This window comes from Pteronotus mesoamericanus, unplaced genomic scaffold (genome assembly GCF_021234165.1).
Source record: "Pteronotus mesoamericanus isolate MK-2021 breed Mesoamerican mustached bat unplaced genomic scaffold, CSHL_Meso_final contig_120, whole genome shotgun sequence".
In the NCBI taxonomy this organism is placed as follows: domain Eukaryota; kingdom Metazoa; phylum Chordata; class Mammalia; order Chiroptera; family Mormoopidae; genus Pteronotus; species Pteronotus mesoamericanus.
The window spans coordinates 1,470,561-1,489,227 of NW_026555041.1; the positions used below are offsets into that span (position 1 = coordinate 1,470,561).

The 18,667-nt window shown below is 49.3% G+C and overlaps 1 protein-coding gene across 1 annotated transcript in view; it reads right to left on the reverse strand.

The window, feature by feature from the left end:
- Positions 1-357: 357 nt before the first annotated feature.
- Positions 358-18,667, reverse strand: part of RYR2 (ryanodine receptor 2) — a 558,936-nt gene continuing 540,626 nt past the window's right edge. Inside the window, exons 99-103 of the mRNA XM_054584705.1 lie at positions 9,371-9,527; positions 8,102-8,166; positions 6,093-6,193; positions 5,210-5,261; positions 358-1,676 (exon numbers count right to left, since the gene is read on the reverse strand). Of these exons, the coding sequence (XP_054440680.1) occupies positions 1,581-1,676; positions 5,210-5,261; positions 6,093-6,193; positions 8,102-8,166; positions 9,371-9,527 (471 nt within the window). The 3' untranslated portion in view covers positions 358-1,580. The remainder of the gene's footprint in view (positions 1,677-5,209; positions 5,262-6,092; positions 6,194-8,101; positions 8,167-9,370; positions 9,528-18,667) is intronic.

An 18,667-nucleotide genomic window follows, 5' to 3' on the forward strand; every position in this document is an offset into this window, starting at 1 on the left:
GCTGTATAAATACTGAACAATTGGGGAAATAGTTAGTTTTCTGTCATTCACGGTTTTCAAGAACTCTGGATGACCCCAAACAGGGAGAGGACAGGGCAGGGGAGGTGATACCTGGTAACGCTGAGATCCCAACATCACGAATGCAGCGAGCCTGCCCGGGGGGTGGGGCAAGGAGCCTGACCAGGCCGACGGCTGGACAGGCCGGCTGGTCCTGATCCCCTCCCCATTAAATGCTCGCCGTTTTAGGATGCATCCCAGTCACAGAGAAAGAAAAGGGTGAGCAAGTTATTTAAATAGTTTAATCAGAGCAGTTTTACAATTCTAAAATTAACAAGCAGACTTGTAATAAAAGAGCTCCAACATTTGCAAAATGACTTTGCTCCCACTCTGAATCTGCCTTCCTATTTGTAAAGACAAGCATTACATTTAAAAGGACTCAAAATGGAGTGATTGATTTTATCATCTGTGTTTTCTGATGCAACTGATGAACTCCCTGAATGGATATTGCTTCAGCATCGGTATTAAAAAATGGCTGGACGAGAAGTCCTTACTCAACAGCTGGTCACACAGGTGGCAGAACAAAGAGAAAAGCCCAGGACGGCATCAGGCCCCCGTGGGCCAGGCTGTTGGTGGGCGGCGCTGGCTCCGGACCCATGTGGCACCCTGGTCAGCGCTTTGCCTACAGAAAGATCAGGATGGACATTCTCCCACGGGGACCGGCTTGCTTTGAAGGTTTCCTCTGTTTGCTTAAACTTGCATAATAGACATGCAATGAGTTATTTCTTTTGAAAGTGTTTTTTGCAGTCCTTTGTTTCATACAAAGATTTCATAGAGTTGCAGGGTTGCATCGGAGCGTCACCAAAATGAGCGCAGGAGCAGGTGGGGAGGGTGTGAGTGAATTCAGCGGATGAGAAGAGCCCCTCGTCCTGAGACAGGCCACCTGTCCCTTTAAAAAGTGCACAAACTGCTTTTCTTACCCCTCCCCCACCAAAGAAAAAGGTATGGGGAAAAAATTCACAAAATCAACCTAAGAAAAAAAAGTGGACCTAAAGAAAATAAAGGTGTTTTTCATGCACGCATCTTCTGCATAGCTCAACCCACACATAGTTAAGGCACTATTTCCCTTCAAAGCGGCGCCCGGCACTCGGCGGTGGACACGCGACCCCCGGAGTCCCTTCCAGGATGGAGAAATGCAGAGGCCGAAGGGCATGGCCGCTCCTCTGTGGCCCTCCCGCCTACCGAGACGCCGGGCATCTCAGAAGGACGTCCGTCCGACTTATGACTGAGTGTCCAGAATGGCTTTCCTTCCAGAGTTCCTATGTTGTCTGCATATGAGTTCAGATTACTCTTTAGTCTTTATTCTCAATGAAAACACACAAGGTGGGGGGAAGCCCAGTCGGTCTTCAGAAACACAGCTTCACTGCTCCCAGAAAGCATGACAGCTGGCATGTCGCACAATCAGCAGGATGTTTGTGAGAGACGGAGAGCATCAGAGAGACCAGAGAGGAATCAGAGAGTTGGAGAGGGAGGGCGCGACCGAGGAGCGGGTATTCGGGCTTCGGAGGTGACCTGGGTCTGAGTTAATTCAGCTGGTCTTCATACTGTTTCCGGAAGCAGTCCCCTGCTGGGAAAAACTCCCAGCATCTTTCTTGATACATCTTCCAGACATAAGATTCCTGTAAAAGTAAAGATAATGCATTAATTTCATGTGTTTCCCCAGAATCTGTGTGTTCCCACCAAATATAAGACAGGAACTCACACTGGTTATTACAGGTATCACATAGCCACACGCATGCACACAGGTGTCGCCGGAGAGGCCCAAGTTCACTTAGGTAGTTCCTAACTGTTCCAGACCTCACTTGCTTCTAGTAATAAGCAAATAATCTTCACCCTGTCCATAATGTAATAATGAAAACCCCATTTGTGGTACATGATCCCAACGGTTCTTTTAAAAATATATGAATCCTTCAAATCAAATCATTAACAAGTAGAAGTGAATTTTGTGGAGAATTTCAAATAGTACCCACATCAAAATCACAACTAAACTACAGAACCACCATCATTCAGGACTGCCTGACATCTAGCTGAAGGGAAGTCCTGCAACTGGGGGCTTAGAGATGAAGCCACAAGGAGACTGGTAGGAGGCGCAGAGAGCAGAACAGGCTGGTCCCACACCCACGTAGGGCAGATAAAAATCAAGAGGAATATCTGGGCTGCAGAGGTCCCCCTGCGGAGCAAGGGGTCCCAGACCCACACCAGACCCTCAGCCCGGGGTTCCAGTGCCAGGAAGAGGAGTCTCTACAACATCGAGCTATAAAAACCAGTGGGGATGGATCCTGACCCAGTACTCATCTGGTGAGAACATCATCCCGATGTGCCAAGGTTGTAGGATCGATCCTCAGTCAGGGCACATACAAGAAGCAACCAATGAATGCTTAAGTAGAATACAAATGATGTTTCTCACTTCCTCTCCCTCTCTCTAAAATCAGTTAAAACAAAACACAAAACAAAAAACAGTGTGGACTGAGGCTGAGGGAGAGGGAGGCTTCTGGAGTCCCAGGCAATTCCTCTTCAAGGGCCTGTGCACAGACTTAATGCAGACTCACTCCCTCCGAACTCCAGCGCTGCGGCAGCAGCTGCAAGGGCGCCAGAGACATGTGAGGGGGAACTGATGTGTCTGGCGCCAAGGCGAGAGCAGGAGGTAGCGTTCTCCCAGACAGAGTGCCGGCAGGGGCCATCGTTCCTTTGATGTTCACTCCCAGCCACAAAAGCCAGCAGGCGGTGCCATATCTGAGACTCCATCAACCAGGCTCACACTGTTTACCTCACCCTGGTGATTCCCTGAGACTGTGCCCCACCCAACTTTTGGTCCCACCCAAACTGTTTCCAGGGGCTTTCCATACAAATGGCTTGTCGCAGCTCATGCTTCAGATTTTCCAGAAATCTCCTGAACAAGCAGCATCTGGCCTCAGTGTGCCCTGTACTCTTCTTAGCGGCCTCAGGCCTGGTGCTAGCAGCAGCTGGCCTTGGTTCACTGCTTGGTCTCTCCTGGGCACCTCCATGACCAGTGAAAATAACAGCCACCTGCAGACCACACTGTAGTTCATGCCCAGCAGCCCCGAGCAGGGAACGGGGAGGCCCAGAGCCAGCATACCAGGTGGACAGCTTCAGACCACATCGAAGCACCACCTAACCACCTCCACAAGTTACACTCAAGGGCAGACTCAGCGGGCACCAGAGCCCCAGTGAAGTAACTCCTGCTCTGTGGGATCAGCGCCTGCTCAGCTGGTCCTCCACAGTGGCGGGAGGTCGGTGGACACAACCAGTCCTTGCAGCTAATTGGCCTGGGGGTAAATCCCTCCCATTGACCAACAGCAGTAAAGGTTAAACTATGAGAGGAGGGTGTAGAAAGCGCACATAGGGGGTGTGCACCTCCAGGGCCCAGCTTGGGTGATCAGGGAGACTGTATTACTGGACCCTACAGAACACATTACATAAGGCCACTCTACCAAGCCAGGGGGACATAGAAGCTCTACCCAATGCACAGAAACAAACACAGAGAGGTGGCCAAAATGAGGAGACAAAGAAACACATCCCGAATGAAAGAACACAACAAAACTACAGAAGAAGAACTAAACAAAAGGGAGACAAGCACTCTACTAGATGCAGAGTTCAAACCACTGGTTTAAGGATTCTCAGTGAACTTAGAGACCAGAGGAACTTAGAACTTCAACAAAGAGATAGGAAATATAAAAACAGAGATAAAAAACATAAAAAAGAGCCAGTCAGAAATTAAGAATACATGAACTGAAATGAAGAATACATTACAGGAAATCAACAGTAGAGCAGATGAAGCAGAGGATCAAATCAGAGATTTGGAAGATAAGGAAGCAGAAAACACCCAATCAGAACAGCAAAAAGAAAAAAGAATCAAAAAAAAAAAAAAAAGTGAGGATAGTGTAAGGAGTCTTTGGGACAACTTCAAGCATACCAACATTTGCATCATGGAGATGCCAGAAGCAGGAGAGAGCAAGAAATTGAAAACCTATTTGAAAAAATAATGACAGAAAACTTCCCTAACTTTGTGAAGTAAACAGGCAAGTCCAGGAAGCACAGAGTCCCAAATAAAATAAACCCAAAGAGGCCCACACCAAGACATAGCAAAGAGAGAATCTTAAAAGCAGCAAGAGAAAAGTAATTAGTTATCTACAGGGAGCTACTATAAAACTGTCAGCTAATTTCGTAACAGAAATTGGCAAGCCAGAAGGAATGGTAAGAAATACTCAAAATAATGAAAAACAGGGATGTGCATACAGCCAGGATTGCTCTACTCAGCAAAGCTATCATTTAGAATCACAGGACAGACAAAGAGCTTCCCAGACAAGAAGCAGCTAAATGAGTTCACCACTGCCAAACCAGTATTATACAAAATATTAAAGAGTCTTCTTTAAGACGGAAAAAAAGAAAATAAAAATATGAACAATAAAATGGCAATAAATGCAATTGAATCTAAAAAACAAAATGAACAAACAAGCAAAACAGAAACAGACTCCACAGATATAGAGAACATTTTGACAGTTGCCAGATGACAGGGGGCTGTGGGGCGTGGGTGAAAAAGGTGAAGGGATCAAGAAGTACCAACTGGTGGTTACAGAATCGCCAAGGGAATGCGAAGTGCAGCCTCGGCTATGCAGTAAATAAGATTCTAGTAACTATGGATGGTGTCCAATGGGGGTGAGACAAGGTATGCAATGTCTAACCTCTGGGGTGTACACCTGAAAATAATGTCATACTGTATGTCAACTACAATTGAAAAATTAAAATAAACCAAAAATAAAAGAATTTCAAAAAGGTTAAGGAATATATTACACATTTACTATGCAATTATTTTTAACTGACCATAACACTGTGGTTTGATGTTCAACTGAAATCATCTTTTATCGGATTAAGAAATCAAGGACAATATAATGATCAAAACCCAAACTTAACATTTTCAGCTAATAAAAGTTTATTTTTATGTGAACTTTTACTTTTCTACAATGATACGCTTTGCACACTCACCCAGGATAACAGGGATTTTATATTAAGATGTCATGACTAAAATCTGAAAGTAGTTCCCTGTCTTAATGTTTAATGGACTCATCTTGTTCCAAAGCGCAGGGCTTCCCTTTTCATCATTTCTTTCCAGATGTGCTCACAGTTTACCTACCTGTCCTGTGTGCTCGGTTTCATCTTTGTTTATGAGATACATCAGAAAAAACCTGCAGAGACAGAGAGGCCGATCAGAAGGGACTGCGTGGACCTACTGACGTAAACAGACCACCGTGGGCCGGCTGTTCACGCCGGCACGAGAGAAAGGAATGGGTCAAAAGTGCGAAATGAAAACATGCCATGAGGATACAGAGCTTGACCTTCTTTAAAAATATGTTTTCAAAGGAGCAACACTGTGTGCACAGAGACAGTCACACCCCGGGGGCCACCGGGCGGGCGGGTGGCCCAGCCCCCCTGAGCGTGTCCACGGGTACTCCCAGGGCAGGAACCACAACCCCATCTGCAAAACTGAGGGTTCAAAGTGTGAACAGAAGTGCCAGTGTCACACCACTGTGCCTTCCAGGGCCACTGTTTTGGCTACTCTGCCTCTCCTCTGCTTGATGTTAAAATTGGGTCAGATACTGACTAAAGGCAATATTTTACCAAATTTCAGTTAGAGCCAGCCCTGAGTAACAGCCCAGTTTCCACTTTTTTTTTTTTTTAAAGCAACATTCAATGTTTCTGATGGTGCGGAGGAGATCTGTGGGTGCTCAGAGAGAGGGAGGCCCCCTCTCTCAGAAGCAGCTGGTGGTTCCTATGGCAACGGGCAACAACAGGCAAAGGCTAGCTGCGGCTCTCCCGCTCTCCGGCTCTCCCAGGGCTCGGCTCTCCTCCTGCTCTTCCTGCCTGCCCTCCAGGCCCTGTTCTAGAAGGAAACATTCCCAGGACAGACTGCGGCTCCCTCCCCTCAGTGCACCTTCTCCTGAGGGAGGAGGGCCCTGCAGCAGGCAGGGGGGTCCAGGGGGCGTGGGGAGAGGCTGAGGGCTGGCGGGCACACTCACAGGTAATTGGCCAAGTTGTGCTCCTGTAAGGTGTGGGTTTCAAAGCCATGTGGCACCGTGTCGAAGTAATCATTGCCTATCCCGCAGATGAAGCATTTGGTCTAGAAGACAAGGAAATACGGAAATGTCAGTGTTCAGAAAGTAGAACAAGAGGACCCCACCCACCACCAGGGCAGCGGCTCTGTTCACTCCGCACATTCAAAGGTCCGCATGGCAGGAGCCAGGCGCGGGCCCATCACCCATCCACACCTCTGCGCCACATGGCACCTGGCCGTGGGCTTAGCCACACAGGTATGCAGGGGCCAGCAGCAGGCAGCGAGCGGGTGCGGGAGCGCACGGGCTGCTGGCCGAAGGGCAGTGCGCGCATTTCCTTATCATCTCCAGCCACGGTGGGAGCGCTGCATCCGGGAACACGCCTGCTCATGATGCTGAGACAGGTTAGCTGGGCAGGACTATATGTGTGCTCCTCCGAATGTGCGAACCTGGTACCCACCTGGACCACGTCTGATGACAGTGGGAAGGGACACACGACCTCCCTCGGGGACGGCGCCAGTCACTGACTCCGAGCAAACTGCCACGTGCCAGGCACTGTGCCGGGCGCACGGTTCACCAGCGGACACGCGTGAGGATACCTTCCAACGCCAGGAATGGGGCGCCCGCTCCTTCTGCCCCACCCCGTCCTAACCACGCCCCCGACACGTGGCCTGCAGAGTGGTGCTGGTGGGGCCTGCCCCTGCCGCCTTCCCCACAGAGCCCGAGGACAGTGGGCCTGGCGTCCAGGGGAGGGGGAGGGCCCTGCGCCAGCGCAGGGTGTTCTACGCCTTGTCCTCACGTGGCTGCAGAGACTCACGTCCCCTGCACCCTGGACACTCCTTCATGGCCCTGGAGGCCGAGCCAGGCCGCCCGGGACCGCAGGGCCTGTAACTGGAGACTAAGATCGCTTACGGAGTTCCCTGTGGCGGCCCGGCCTTCACCCCGCCAGGGGCCACGGTGCCGCTCTCCCCTGCCCTGCGCTGCTCTGTGTGGCCTCGCTCTTACTCGGTGTCCCTGAGCTGCACCCTCAGGGCTCATCCTGGGAACAAGGGCTCGCCCCTGCTTGCTCCACACTCTTCATCCTTTGCGCCTTGCCGGTCGCTACGGCTTCCCCCACCAGCTCCTTAGGGCACTTCTTAGCAGAAACCTCCCTTCCCCCACCTTGAAAATGCTGCTGACCGCTGTCCCACCCCTGGCCTTGCTGCTTGCCAGTTCACTCCCAGGGTTTTAGGCTGCAGCTACCTGTTAAAAGAGCATCAGCCCAACCACGGCACCGCCCTGCCGCACCCTCCCCTCCTCCCCACAGGGCAGTTCCATGGTGAACACCTCCGGGTCAGCGGGCCTCGCCCTCCCTGGCCCATCACCCAGTGTAATACTTCATCCAGAGCCACCTAAGCTTCCAAGAAAAAAGTCCTCACATCAACCTCCCTACCACCCGAGGCTTGGCACACACCCCCTCCGGTGGTGACATTCTCACAGACCCCCGCCCCCTCCCCTCCGTGGACGGGGCCCTGGTGATGTGCTCAGTGGCACAGCGGGGAGGGAGGCTGCCCAGGGGGCCTGCTCTCTCCCTCAGAGCCAGAGCTCTGCGACTTCGGAACTCGGCCTGGGGTCCCTTCCTGCCGGACCCCTCTGATCACCCGCGGGGGCGTGAGACCCCTGCTCTCAGGGCTTCCTCCCGCAAGGGTCCCCACGCCGCTGAGCGGTCCCGTCACTCTCTGTCAGTGAAGCCCACAGCTCTGAACGGACGGTCTTCCGCCCCGAGGGGTGGACGGCGCCCATGGTGTCGGCGTGGACCCAGGGCCCCGGCAGCAGCCCAGCACACCGCTCAGCCGGGTCTGCGGCCAGAGGACAGCAGCCCCAGGAGGCTGCACAGCTCTCCCTGCCCCCCCCCACCCCGCACTCGCGGAGGCCATGACAAATGCAGCGGGAACGGGCTGCTCACATCCCCAAGCAAGTCACAAACAGGGACTGACCTCCATGTCTTCTTTCACTTGCTCCTGTTGGTCTCTTAGTTCTCCAAACGCATCAATGATTAAACCTGGCGTTAAATGAAGAAACGATTTAATCTCTATCAACCAGATAATCATAATTACATTCACAAACCCTGCCAAGGAAGGGAAATGTGCAGCCACGCCAGGCAACGCTCAGAAGTTGGGGGCGCCGTGCGCACGCCCGTGCTCCCACCAGGCCCAGGCGCTCTCTGGAGCGGACATGCCTGCAGTTACGCCAGCCTTCCCTGAAAGGGGTTACAAATGAGGCCACAGGCAGGAGAAACCTTCAGCTACCTGGGCAAATGCAGATCGTGCTACAACCGAGTTCATGCTGAGAAATGGCGGCTGAGATTTGAGCTGGAAAGCAGAGAGCTCCACTAACATGATTTTCATGTGGGAATGTGGAAATCCAGCACAACCACATTAACTGGAGGAATTTGCCTCCGATCATTTTTTCCCGAGTGCCTGATAAACAAACCCTGCAGACCCCAGCCGCCTCTCCGGGGACGCTGGCTGCACATTTTCCTCCAAGTGTTTATGGCTTTGCCCTCAAATGCAGCAGATTATTGTTACACCCAGTACCAGCGTGAAGAGTGGATTATGAGTCCTTTAGGCCATTCAAGTACTTTACTAAAAAAAGTATCACTTTATGCCTGTAGAACTTAGAGATAATACCACATTTATCGACAACTAATTCAAGCCAGGATAAAGGAGTGAGCAGACAAAGGCGACAAGCGTTTTCTGAGAGAGAAAGCGCCCCGCTCTGTGGCACCTTGGGTCGGGTGGTTCTTGGTTGTTCGTGAGGGCTCTGGGCCCTGCGTCCCCTAACACCTCTCAGCTGGGCCAGGGGCCAGGCACTTAGGCCCGTTAGGGCTCATTTCCCTCGAATGTGAGTAACGCTGCCGCCCCCAGGGCTCCCCAAATGGACACCATTTTTTAAAAAGCTTTTCAACAGCCTGCAGTTCAGACATTGCTACAACTTTGTCTGATAGACCCCGCAGAGGTTAACCCCACCAGAGCTGCAACGCCATTGGCGTGGAAGCCACGTGTCACTGGGACCACCTTCCCCAGGACCCCGAGGGACCCCACGCTTCTGTTCCTTCCTCCACAGATGTCCGGGGAGAGATGCCGAGAGGAAAAGCTTTATTTGGCTCTCCCACAAAACACCTGACATTCTTACCCTCCCTTTGTGGTTGGGGAGGCTGTGTGGCTCAAATTCTAGCTCTTCTTGTGCCTGCGAGGAGCTGTTACCTTGTATTATGGCCAGGAGGATGACAATTACAAAGAAGAAGAAGGTGATGTCGAAGATGATCCGATAGATCTCATACTCATCGCCCGCCGGGTCTTCAATCTCGTCGCCGATGCCCCCTCCTGCTCGCACGCCAACGTACATGTGGAACATGTAGCACTGCGGAGAGAAACGTCACGTCCCGAGGAGCATGCCTCCCTTCCACACTCCTCAGCCTCGGGGATCTGTGGCTCCGGCCCCTCACTCCGGGGGCCGGGGGGCAGGCGGCGTCCGGCTCTGGCTCCCTGCTTGTGTCAGTGCCTGCAACCGTGATGTGAACGCTCTGCTCTCCTGGGAACAAACGCTGCTCGCCCCCGCCACACCCGCGGACCATGAGAAATGCCTCACTAGCATCCAGCACGAGGCGATCCTTTAACATCACATCAAGAAATGCAGAACTACATTTAATTGCACTGCTCAATCTTTCTGAGCATAACAGGCATAGCAAAGGGAACGTAGGAACCCAATATATAACAAGAAAAACTAGAAATAGCTAGAAAAACCAGACTCAAGAGCATGAACCCTCCCCTCATCTATCTTATATGAATATGCTGAAATACTTTTCTACCTTAGTACCTAGAATAAAGAGGACAGGCAGAGGAAGCAGCAGCTCACCGAGTGAGCCCTGACGCATGACAGCATCCCATGATAAGCAGGGGTGCAGGTGCCCACAGCTGGATAAAGGGGCCAGAAAGTGCTTTGGGGAGGGTTTCCCAGCCCTCCCCAAATACTGTCCGTATTTTGAGCTGGGAAATTCCACGCCGTGGGTTCTGTCCTGTGCACTGCGGAGCGTGTTGGAAGGCTCTCGGGACTCTTCCCCCCGGATGCCGACAGGACGGCACCCAGCAGCCAGCCGAAGCGAGGCCGGATACGGCCACGGGGTCCCCTGGGGCAAACCATGCTGGGCTGAGCGCGCTGGCTTGAGCGCCCCGTTTCTGCCGGCTCAGGACAAGCCCGCCCCCTCTGGCTCGGCTGCCCCGCAGCCACATGCCGCCGTCCGCACTCCCTGCTCCAGGATCCCAGCATCGCCGCCTGCTGGACCCTCGCCTCCCCGCGCTCCACGTCTTTCTGACTCCAGACCCTCACTGGCATGTTCCCCTCTGCCTGCAGTATCTTTATTGATTCTTATCCAACTCCTACTCGCCCTTTAGGCCCTCAATCGATAATCCTTCCATGAAGCCCCGAGACTGTTCCAGACACTGATTTACCCAACGATGCCGCCCACCTATTTTCAAGGGAGTGACCTGCTGTCACGGTGACCAAGGGGCGAAGGCCTGAAGCGGCTTCCCTGCTGAGAGCCGCCCCCATCCCCGGCCCCTTCTCTGTCTCTGGCCCTCCCGCCTCGGCCTCCGTGGCCCCGGCTCCTCGTGTGAACCCGGCCCCAGGACTGGGCTGTCTTGGTCTTTTTCCTTTTAGCACCTTCCACTGGGAAGTTTCCAGTTTCATGCTCAACTAACATTTCTGTGCCAATTGCTTAAAAAAGTTTTTCCTTCCACCTTGGTTTCTTTCCTGAATTCCAGACTTGTATGTCCCACTCACTTGTTTGACGCTTTTCTACCTCACGCCACTAGAACTGGCTCCTTTACAACACGAATGACTTTGGTTACCGCGGGAACGTCAGCGCCAAAGGCAGTGCACAGCATGTGACCGGCCCGCAGGGGCCACTGCAGGACGGAAACAGGGAACAGGCCTCGTGGGCTCGGGTGGCCTTAAAAAGCCAAATGTGGGCCAGAGTTGGCAGCAAGGGGACACCAAGATGCTCTGAGTTCAGCTACATAGTGACACGTGCGGAAAAGTCCAAGTGCCTGGGACTAATGAGCATAATCAATGAAGATTATGTCACTCAGAGAAGAGGCCTGTCAGTTAGGTACACAGCAAACAGTGAGAGTCGTGGGGCAGCTCTGCCCCTGCCCCCTGCCCCCCGCCCCCCGCCCCCTAAGCTGAGCTGGACAGGGTCCCTCCCACAGGGAGCCAGATGGCCGGCCCTCTGGAGACACCGGCGAGGCCGACGGTGCCTTGACCTGACTCCACAGCCGGGTCCCGTGGAGACCTGAACACCCAGATTCCCTGTAATGCCCACAGCGTCAGACTCTGGAAGTAGCCACCTTAAAAAGAACTAAGCATTAATTTATGAGACCTGCAGCTCTAAAACAGCGCTTGAAGCGATGAGCAGGGAGCCTGCTGGGGGAGGAGTCTCGCCCTCCTCACTGGACGCTCTTGTGCAGCGCTGAGGCTGCTGTCACCGGACATGCGTATTACTGAGGAAAATGGGGGTGGCGCACTTTCTTCAAACCCATCTTCAGAGGAATTAACTGGGGCCACAGGAGGCAGGCGGCATCGTTGTGGCGGCGGCCTGGCCTTTACTTCAGTGACTAACAGCGGCCGCTTTCCCAGCTGCCAGCTCTGCTGTGCTCACAGTCGCTCTTGGGCAGGGGACGCAGTTCGGGCAACCCGCCCGGCCCTGGCCTAGCCCAGCTCAAGCCCCACTGGGCTCCCAGGTCTCTGCATGGACGCCCACGGTGGCCTGGGACGTCCCAGCTTGCCAGGCCCTGACTGGCTGACGTGTGTGTGACTGAGACCATGCAGCTGATCCCTCCTGCTAATTCCTGACCAGGACCTGGGGTTATGATTTGGCTTCCCACGTGGAGCTCTTCCGTAGGGCGGAGGATGCGTGGGCCTGTGGCAGGGACTCTTAGCGAGCAGAGTGCTGGCATTCTGACGCCTGCGTCCAACTCTGAGGAGCCTGGTTAATGTGAGTCCATCCTCAAGAGAATGAGTCACTTTTTGTTTCTGATGTAGAAGTGAAGAAGAAACCAGGGGCTGAGGCTAAACTGCTAAAGCAAATGTGCGATCTTTGCAGATCTCTGTCTGCCCCTCGCCTCACCTGGCCACTGCCCATGCCCCTGCACACCTTCACCCTGTGGCGGTTCTAAGGGCTTCAAGGGAGGAACCTCACTGTGTTTCAGCAATAGGCTGATGGCCGGGCTGAAAAGCGAAGTACTGCCTCGTGGATTTGGTTACTGAGGCTCAATAAAACACTAGTGTTCAGGGAATGAATGCACAGCTCGCCTGGGGGTTCTGGGGCCGACACCCCGACCCGCTCTCTGCAGCCTGGGCCTCCCAGAGCTGCAGGGAGGAGGCTGCCTGGGGCGTGCGGCTGGGTGGGCAACGCCCCCACCCTCCCCCCATGGGGCTGCCGCCCCAGCCACCTGGTTAGCATTCAGGTCTGAAAATGGAAACTTCCAACCACCTTTCTCTTCCCAGAATCAATGTAAACCTGGTAAAAAAAAAAAAAGGGAAAAAAAGGCGGCGGGGAGGGGACCAGGGAGACGTAGTTCTGAGGAGCAGAAATGAACACCTTGTCCACAGAGTGCGGTAAAGAGGCAAAGAGGGGGCTAGTGCCACACAGACCGGGCAGCCGTTGTTCTTCGGGTTCACGGGCTCACAGCCTCCCCACGAAGCCCCTCCTGCGCTGCGGGGGTCGGGGTGTGGGGACTGATATCCCTGCTGCCTAGAGGGCACAGGAGGGCGGCCAGTGTCTGCTAACGGTCGGTGAAGATCTTTATAAGACCTTACACCTTAGGAAAAAAGAGAGAAGAGACACAGAGGCTGAGAGGGTAGGCGAGAATGAAGTGGAGAGACCGACCGTTTGCTGGACGGCAGCGTCAGCGAAGTGACTGCGAACAACTGCCCGGGGACCGTGCGTCCTGCCTCAGCCACCGGGAAGCTGCTCCCAAAACATGCAGGTCTGGGGGTCCTCCTGGCGGCGTCCGGTTCCGGGGGCGTGGGTGGACTTAAGCGCTGCCCTGGTGGCTCCTCTGGGCCTCCAGGGGGAGGCCCCCGCTTTCGAGGTGGACGCCCTCACCCAGGCCGACTCAGCCTTCCTGGCTCTCTAGCTACAATATACTTTTGCCTTAGGTTTTAGAACTTTAGATTATTTTTCACTCTCTTCTCCTACCATCCTCCAGATAGCTTTAAATTCCATCAGAATACTGTCGGTTTAATTAGATTCCCAGGCTCAAAACACCATGATCCTAAGTAACTAAATAAGTAAGGAAAGAAAGAAATGAAAATGTGAGTCACCGAGTCTGCAAAACTGGGGCGACTGCGCCACCTGCTGTAAGGCATGAAGCACTGCAGGGTCACTCCGTCCCTGCAGAAACCTGCAACGTCCCTTCAGACCCCGAGAACAGCCCAAAACAGCCACAATGGAAACTCAGGGTGCTGTGGATACAACGTGAAGTGAGTGAGGAGAGCCCAGCTCAGTGAGTGCTCCGGGCTTCACCTGCAAGAGACAATGCGAGGAGACCGGCTCAAAGCCAGGGTTTGCTTTTCCAGAACTGAATTAAAGAAATGACACCTGCCGCTGGCCTCCGATTTCTGAGCACAACCAAAAGCGACCCGTAATAGCTCAAACACGGCTGGCTTTTCAATACCTCACTGAACAGGCATTAGTAGGAGGCAAAATAAATACATAAATAAGTAGGGGATGCTGGATCAAGACTACTTTACCTGGCGAGCCTGGCATTTAAAATGGGTGGAAAAACAAAGAGCTTCCCAGAGAGGAAAAGCTACAGGAGTCCATCACTACCAAACCAGCCTTGCAAGAAATGTCAAATGGGCTTCTTTAAGAAGAAGAAAAAAAGAACAAAAAGGGAGCATCGATACGTAAAATAAAATGGCAATAAATAGGCATCTATCAATAATCACTTTATGTAAATGAATTAAAGACTCCAATCAAACAAGATGCAGATATAAGCCTACAAGAACATCACTTCAGAACAAAAGATACACACAGACTGAAAGTAAAGAGATGGAGAAAGATATTTCATGGAAATGGAAATTGGAAAAAAAAAGCTGGGTAGCAAACTTGTTTCAGACAAAATAGACTTTAAAACAAAGGCTATAATAAGAGACAAAGGAAGACATTTCGTAATGATAAGGGCTTCAATCCAACAAGAGGATATAACCCTTGGAAACACGGATGCACCCAACATAGGGGCACCTAAAGATAAAGCAAATAGCCCTGACCAGGTTGCTCAGTTGGTTGGAGTGTTACCCTGTACAACAAATGGTCGCAGGCTGGGTTCCCGGTCAGGGCAGATGCCTAGGCTACAGGTTCAATCCCCTACTGGGGAGCACACAGAAGGCAATGAATTGATGTTTCTCGCTCTCTCTCTTTCTTTTCCCCCACCCTTTCCTCTCTAAAAATCAATAAACATATCCTCGGGTGAGGATTAGAAAAAAGATATGAAGCAAACATCAATGGACATAAGGGAGAAATCGACAGTAGCAAGGAACTTTACCACCCCATTGACTTAAATGGACAGTCCTTCCAGACAGAACGTCAACAAGGAAAGAACAGCCTTTAAGGACCCACTAGATCAGATGGATTTAACTGTTATCTTCCGAGGATTTCAGCCCAAAGCAGCAGAATGTACATTCTTTTCAAGTGCACATGGAGTATTTTTCAAGATACGCCACATGTTAGGCCCAGAGCAAGTCTCAATGAGTGTAAGAATATTGAGATCACATCACTCAAGCATCTTTTCTGACCACATGATATGAAGCTAAAAATCAATTACAAGAAAGAAAACTGAAAAACACACAAATAACATAGGGGCTAAAAAATTTGTTACTAAACAATGAGGGGGTTAACAATGAGATCAAAGAAGAAATCAAAAGATAGCTCGAAATAAATGAAGATGAAACGTAACCACCTCAGATTTATGGGACACAACGAATGCATTCCTAATAGGAACATTCATAGCAATATGGGCCTACCTCAAGACGCAAGAAAACTCTGTGATAAACAGTATTACATTACACCTAAAGGGACTAGGAAAAAACAACAACAACAAAGCCCCCAGTGAAGAGAAGTAAGGAACAATACAGGTCGGAGTGGAAATAAACAAAAGAGAGTCTAAAAAAGCAATGCAAAAAAGATCAATAAAACCAAGAGCTGGCTCTTTGTAAAAAGAAGATGGATAAACCTTTAACCAGATTCATGAAGAAAGAGAGGGGGCCTAAATTAATAAAATCAGAAATGGAAAGAGAATAACTGACATCACAGAAATACAAAGAATTTTAAGAAAATACTATGAACAACTATATGCCAATAAATTGAACGATCGGGAAGAAATAAACAAATTCCTAGAAACATACAATCTTCCAAAACTGAATCAAGAATAAAACCCGAACAGACCAATCACAACCAAGGAAACCAAACCAGTAATAAAAAAAACTTCCAACGAAGAGTGTGGGACCAGATGGCTTCACAGATGAACTTTACCATTCAAAAAAGAACTATCTCCTATTCTTCTCAAACTATTCCAAAAAAGTTCAAGAGGAGGAAAGACTCCTAAACTCATTTTATGAAGCCAGCCTTATACTAATTCCCAAACCAGATAAAGACTTACAGAGACAGAAAATTATGGGCCAACATCCCTGATGAACATAGATGCCAAAATCCTCAACAACGTAATAGCAAACTGAATTCTGCAACACATTAAAAAGATCACACACCATGATCAAGTGGGATTTATTTCTAGGATGCAAGGATGGTACAATATCCACACATCAGTTAATGTATACTACACATAAACAATAAAATGAAGGATAAAAATCATATGATCATATCAACAGATGTAGTAAAAGCATTAAAAAAATACAGCACCCATTTGCGATAAAAATTCTCAGCAAAATAGGAATAGAAGGAGCACACCTCAACATAATAAAGGCATGGTACATCATATTCAATTAACTAATCTACCTCAACATAATACAGGCCTGGTACATCATACTCAATGAACTAATCCACAATGAACATCATATTCAACAGGAAAAAAAGAAAAAAAAGCGACCCCTTTAAGACCAGGAATAAGAAAGGGATGTCCACTCTCACCACTCTTATTCAACACAGTACTGGAAGTTCTAGTCATAGCAATCAGGCAAGAGGAAGAATAAAAGGCATCTGGATTGAAAAGGAAGAAGTGAAACTTCCATTATTTGCAGATGACATGATACTTTATACAGAGAACCCCAAAGATTACTCTAAAAAATACCAGAACTAATAAATGAATTCAGTAAAGTAGCAGGATACTAAACAAATATTTAGAAATTAGCTGCATTTTTCCACACCAATAATGAACTATCAGAAAGGGAAACTAAGAAAACAACCTCATTTATAATTGCATCTAAAAATAAAATAAAATACCTTGGAAATAACTTAATTAAGAATATAAAAGACCGGTACTCAAAAAATAAGACACTTAAGAAAGAAATTGGAGAAGATACAAATAAATGGAAGCATATATAATTCTCTTGGATAAGAATAAGTAACATTGTTAAAATGTCCATAACCCCCAAAGCAAGCTATAAATTCAATGCAATTTCTACTAAAATACCAACTGTGTTTTTTATAGAACTAAAACAAAAGTTCCAAAAATTTATATGGAACCTCAAAAGACACCAAACAGCCACCACAACCTTGAGAAAGAAGAACAAAGTGGGAGGTATCACACTACCTGATGTCAGACTATCCTATAAGGCCACTGAAATCAAAACAGCCGGGTACTGACATAAAAACAGACTCATAAATCAGTGGAACAGAATAGAGAGCCCAAGAATAAAGCCAAGCTTGTATGGTTGACTAATACATGGCATGGTTGGCAAGAATATATAATTGGATAAAGACAGCTTACTCAATAAATGATATTGGGAAAATTGGACAAATACATGCAGAAAATGGAACAAGACCACCTTCTTATACCATATACAAGAATTAAAAGTGGATTAAATACTTAAATGTAAGACTTGAAACCATAAAACTCATAGAAAAAAACATAGTCAATAAATTCTCTGAGATTACTCTTAGTAACTTTTTTTTTCTGATACATTCCCTTGGGCAAAGGGAAAAATAAGAAAAAATAAACAAACAGGAAAAAAATAAATGTATTTTGGGACTACAGCAAACTAAAAAGTTTTGCACTGCAAAGGAAACCATCAGCAACGAAAAGACAATCTACTGAACAGGAGATGTTCACCAGTGATACATCCAGTGATAAGGGTTTAGTATCCAAAATATACAAAGAACTTATACAACTCAACACCAAAATAACAAACAATCCAATTAAAAAATGGGCAAAGGACCTCCAAAGAGGACATATAGATCGCTAACAGACATATGAAAAGATGCTCAACATCACTAATCATCAGAGATGCAAATTAAAACCTCACACCTGTCAGAATAGCCATCATCAATAAATCAACGAACAACAAGTGCTGGCGAGGATGTGGAGAAAAGGGAAACCTGGTGCACCTTTGGTGGGAATGCGAACTGTGCAGTCGCTGTGGAAAATAGTGTGGAGTTTCCTCAAAAAATGGAACTGTCTTACGAGCCAGCAATTCCACTTTTGGGTAGTATCTGAAGAAACCCGGAACAGCAATCAGAAAGAACACATGCACCCTTAGTTCACTGCATTATTTGCAACAGCCAAGATATGGAAGCAACGCAAATGCCCAGCATTAGACAAGTAAAAAACAGGTAGTGGGTATGTATGTAATATATGTATATATACTATACACACACACACTGAAATATCATCATGGATGGGCCCAGAGAGAATTATGGTGAATGAAATAAGACAGAGGAAGACAAATGTCGTATAATTTCACTTACATATGGAATCTAAAGAGCAAATTAAAAGAACTAAAACAGAAACAGAGCTGTAGATACAGAGAACAGAGTGAGGGTTGCCAAGGGCAGAGGCGAGGGGGCCGCGGGACTGTGTGAAAAAGGTGAAGGGGTTAAGAAGTAAAACAGACAGTTACAGAACAGTCATGGGGATGTACCGTAGGCCGCAGGGGATGCAGTCAGTAATGTTGTGAGTGGCTGTGGGCCGCGTGGGTACTGAGAATACTGGGGAAACACTGTGAAGTACACGATCACCTACCTATCTAACCACTACGCGCAACGCCGGAAAGTAATACAAAGTAATACCGAAGATAAACTGTAATTGAAAAAAACCACCCAACAAAAACGGGGTGGTTGGACCTGCCCCTGCCAGGGTGAACCCAGGCCCTGCGGCCTCGGACGCCTCGCTCTGAGGACAGTCGGCTGCGTGCAGAGCGGTGACCTCCCAGTGCACAGCTGCAAAGAGCCAGCAGCTGCACTGCGGCTAACGCCTCGCGCCCGAGTTTTCTTGCTTTAGAGGGACATCTAAGCTGCACACTGACGATGCCTCCACAGCGTCTGTCGT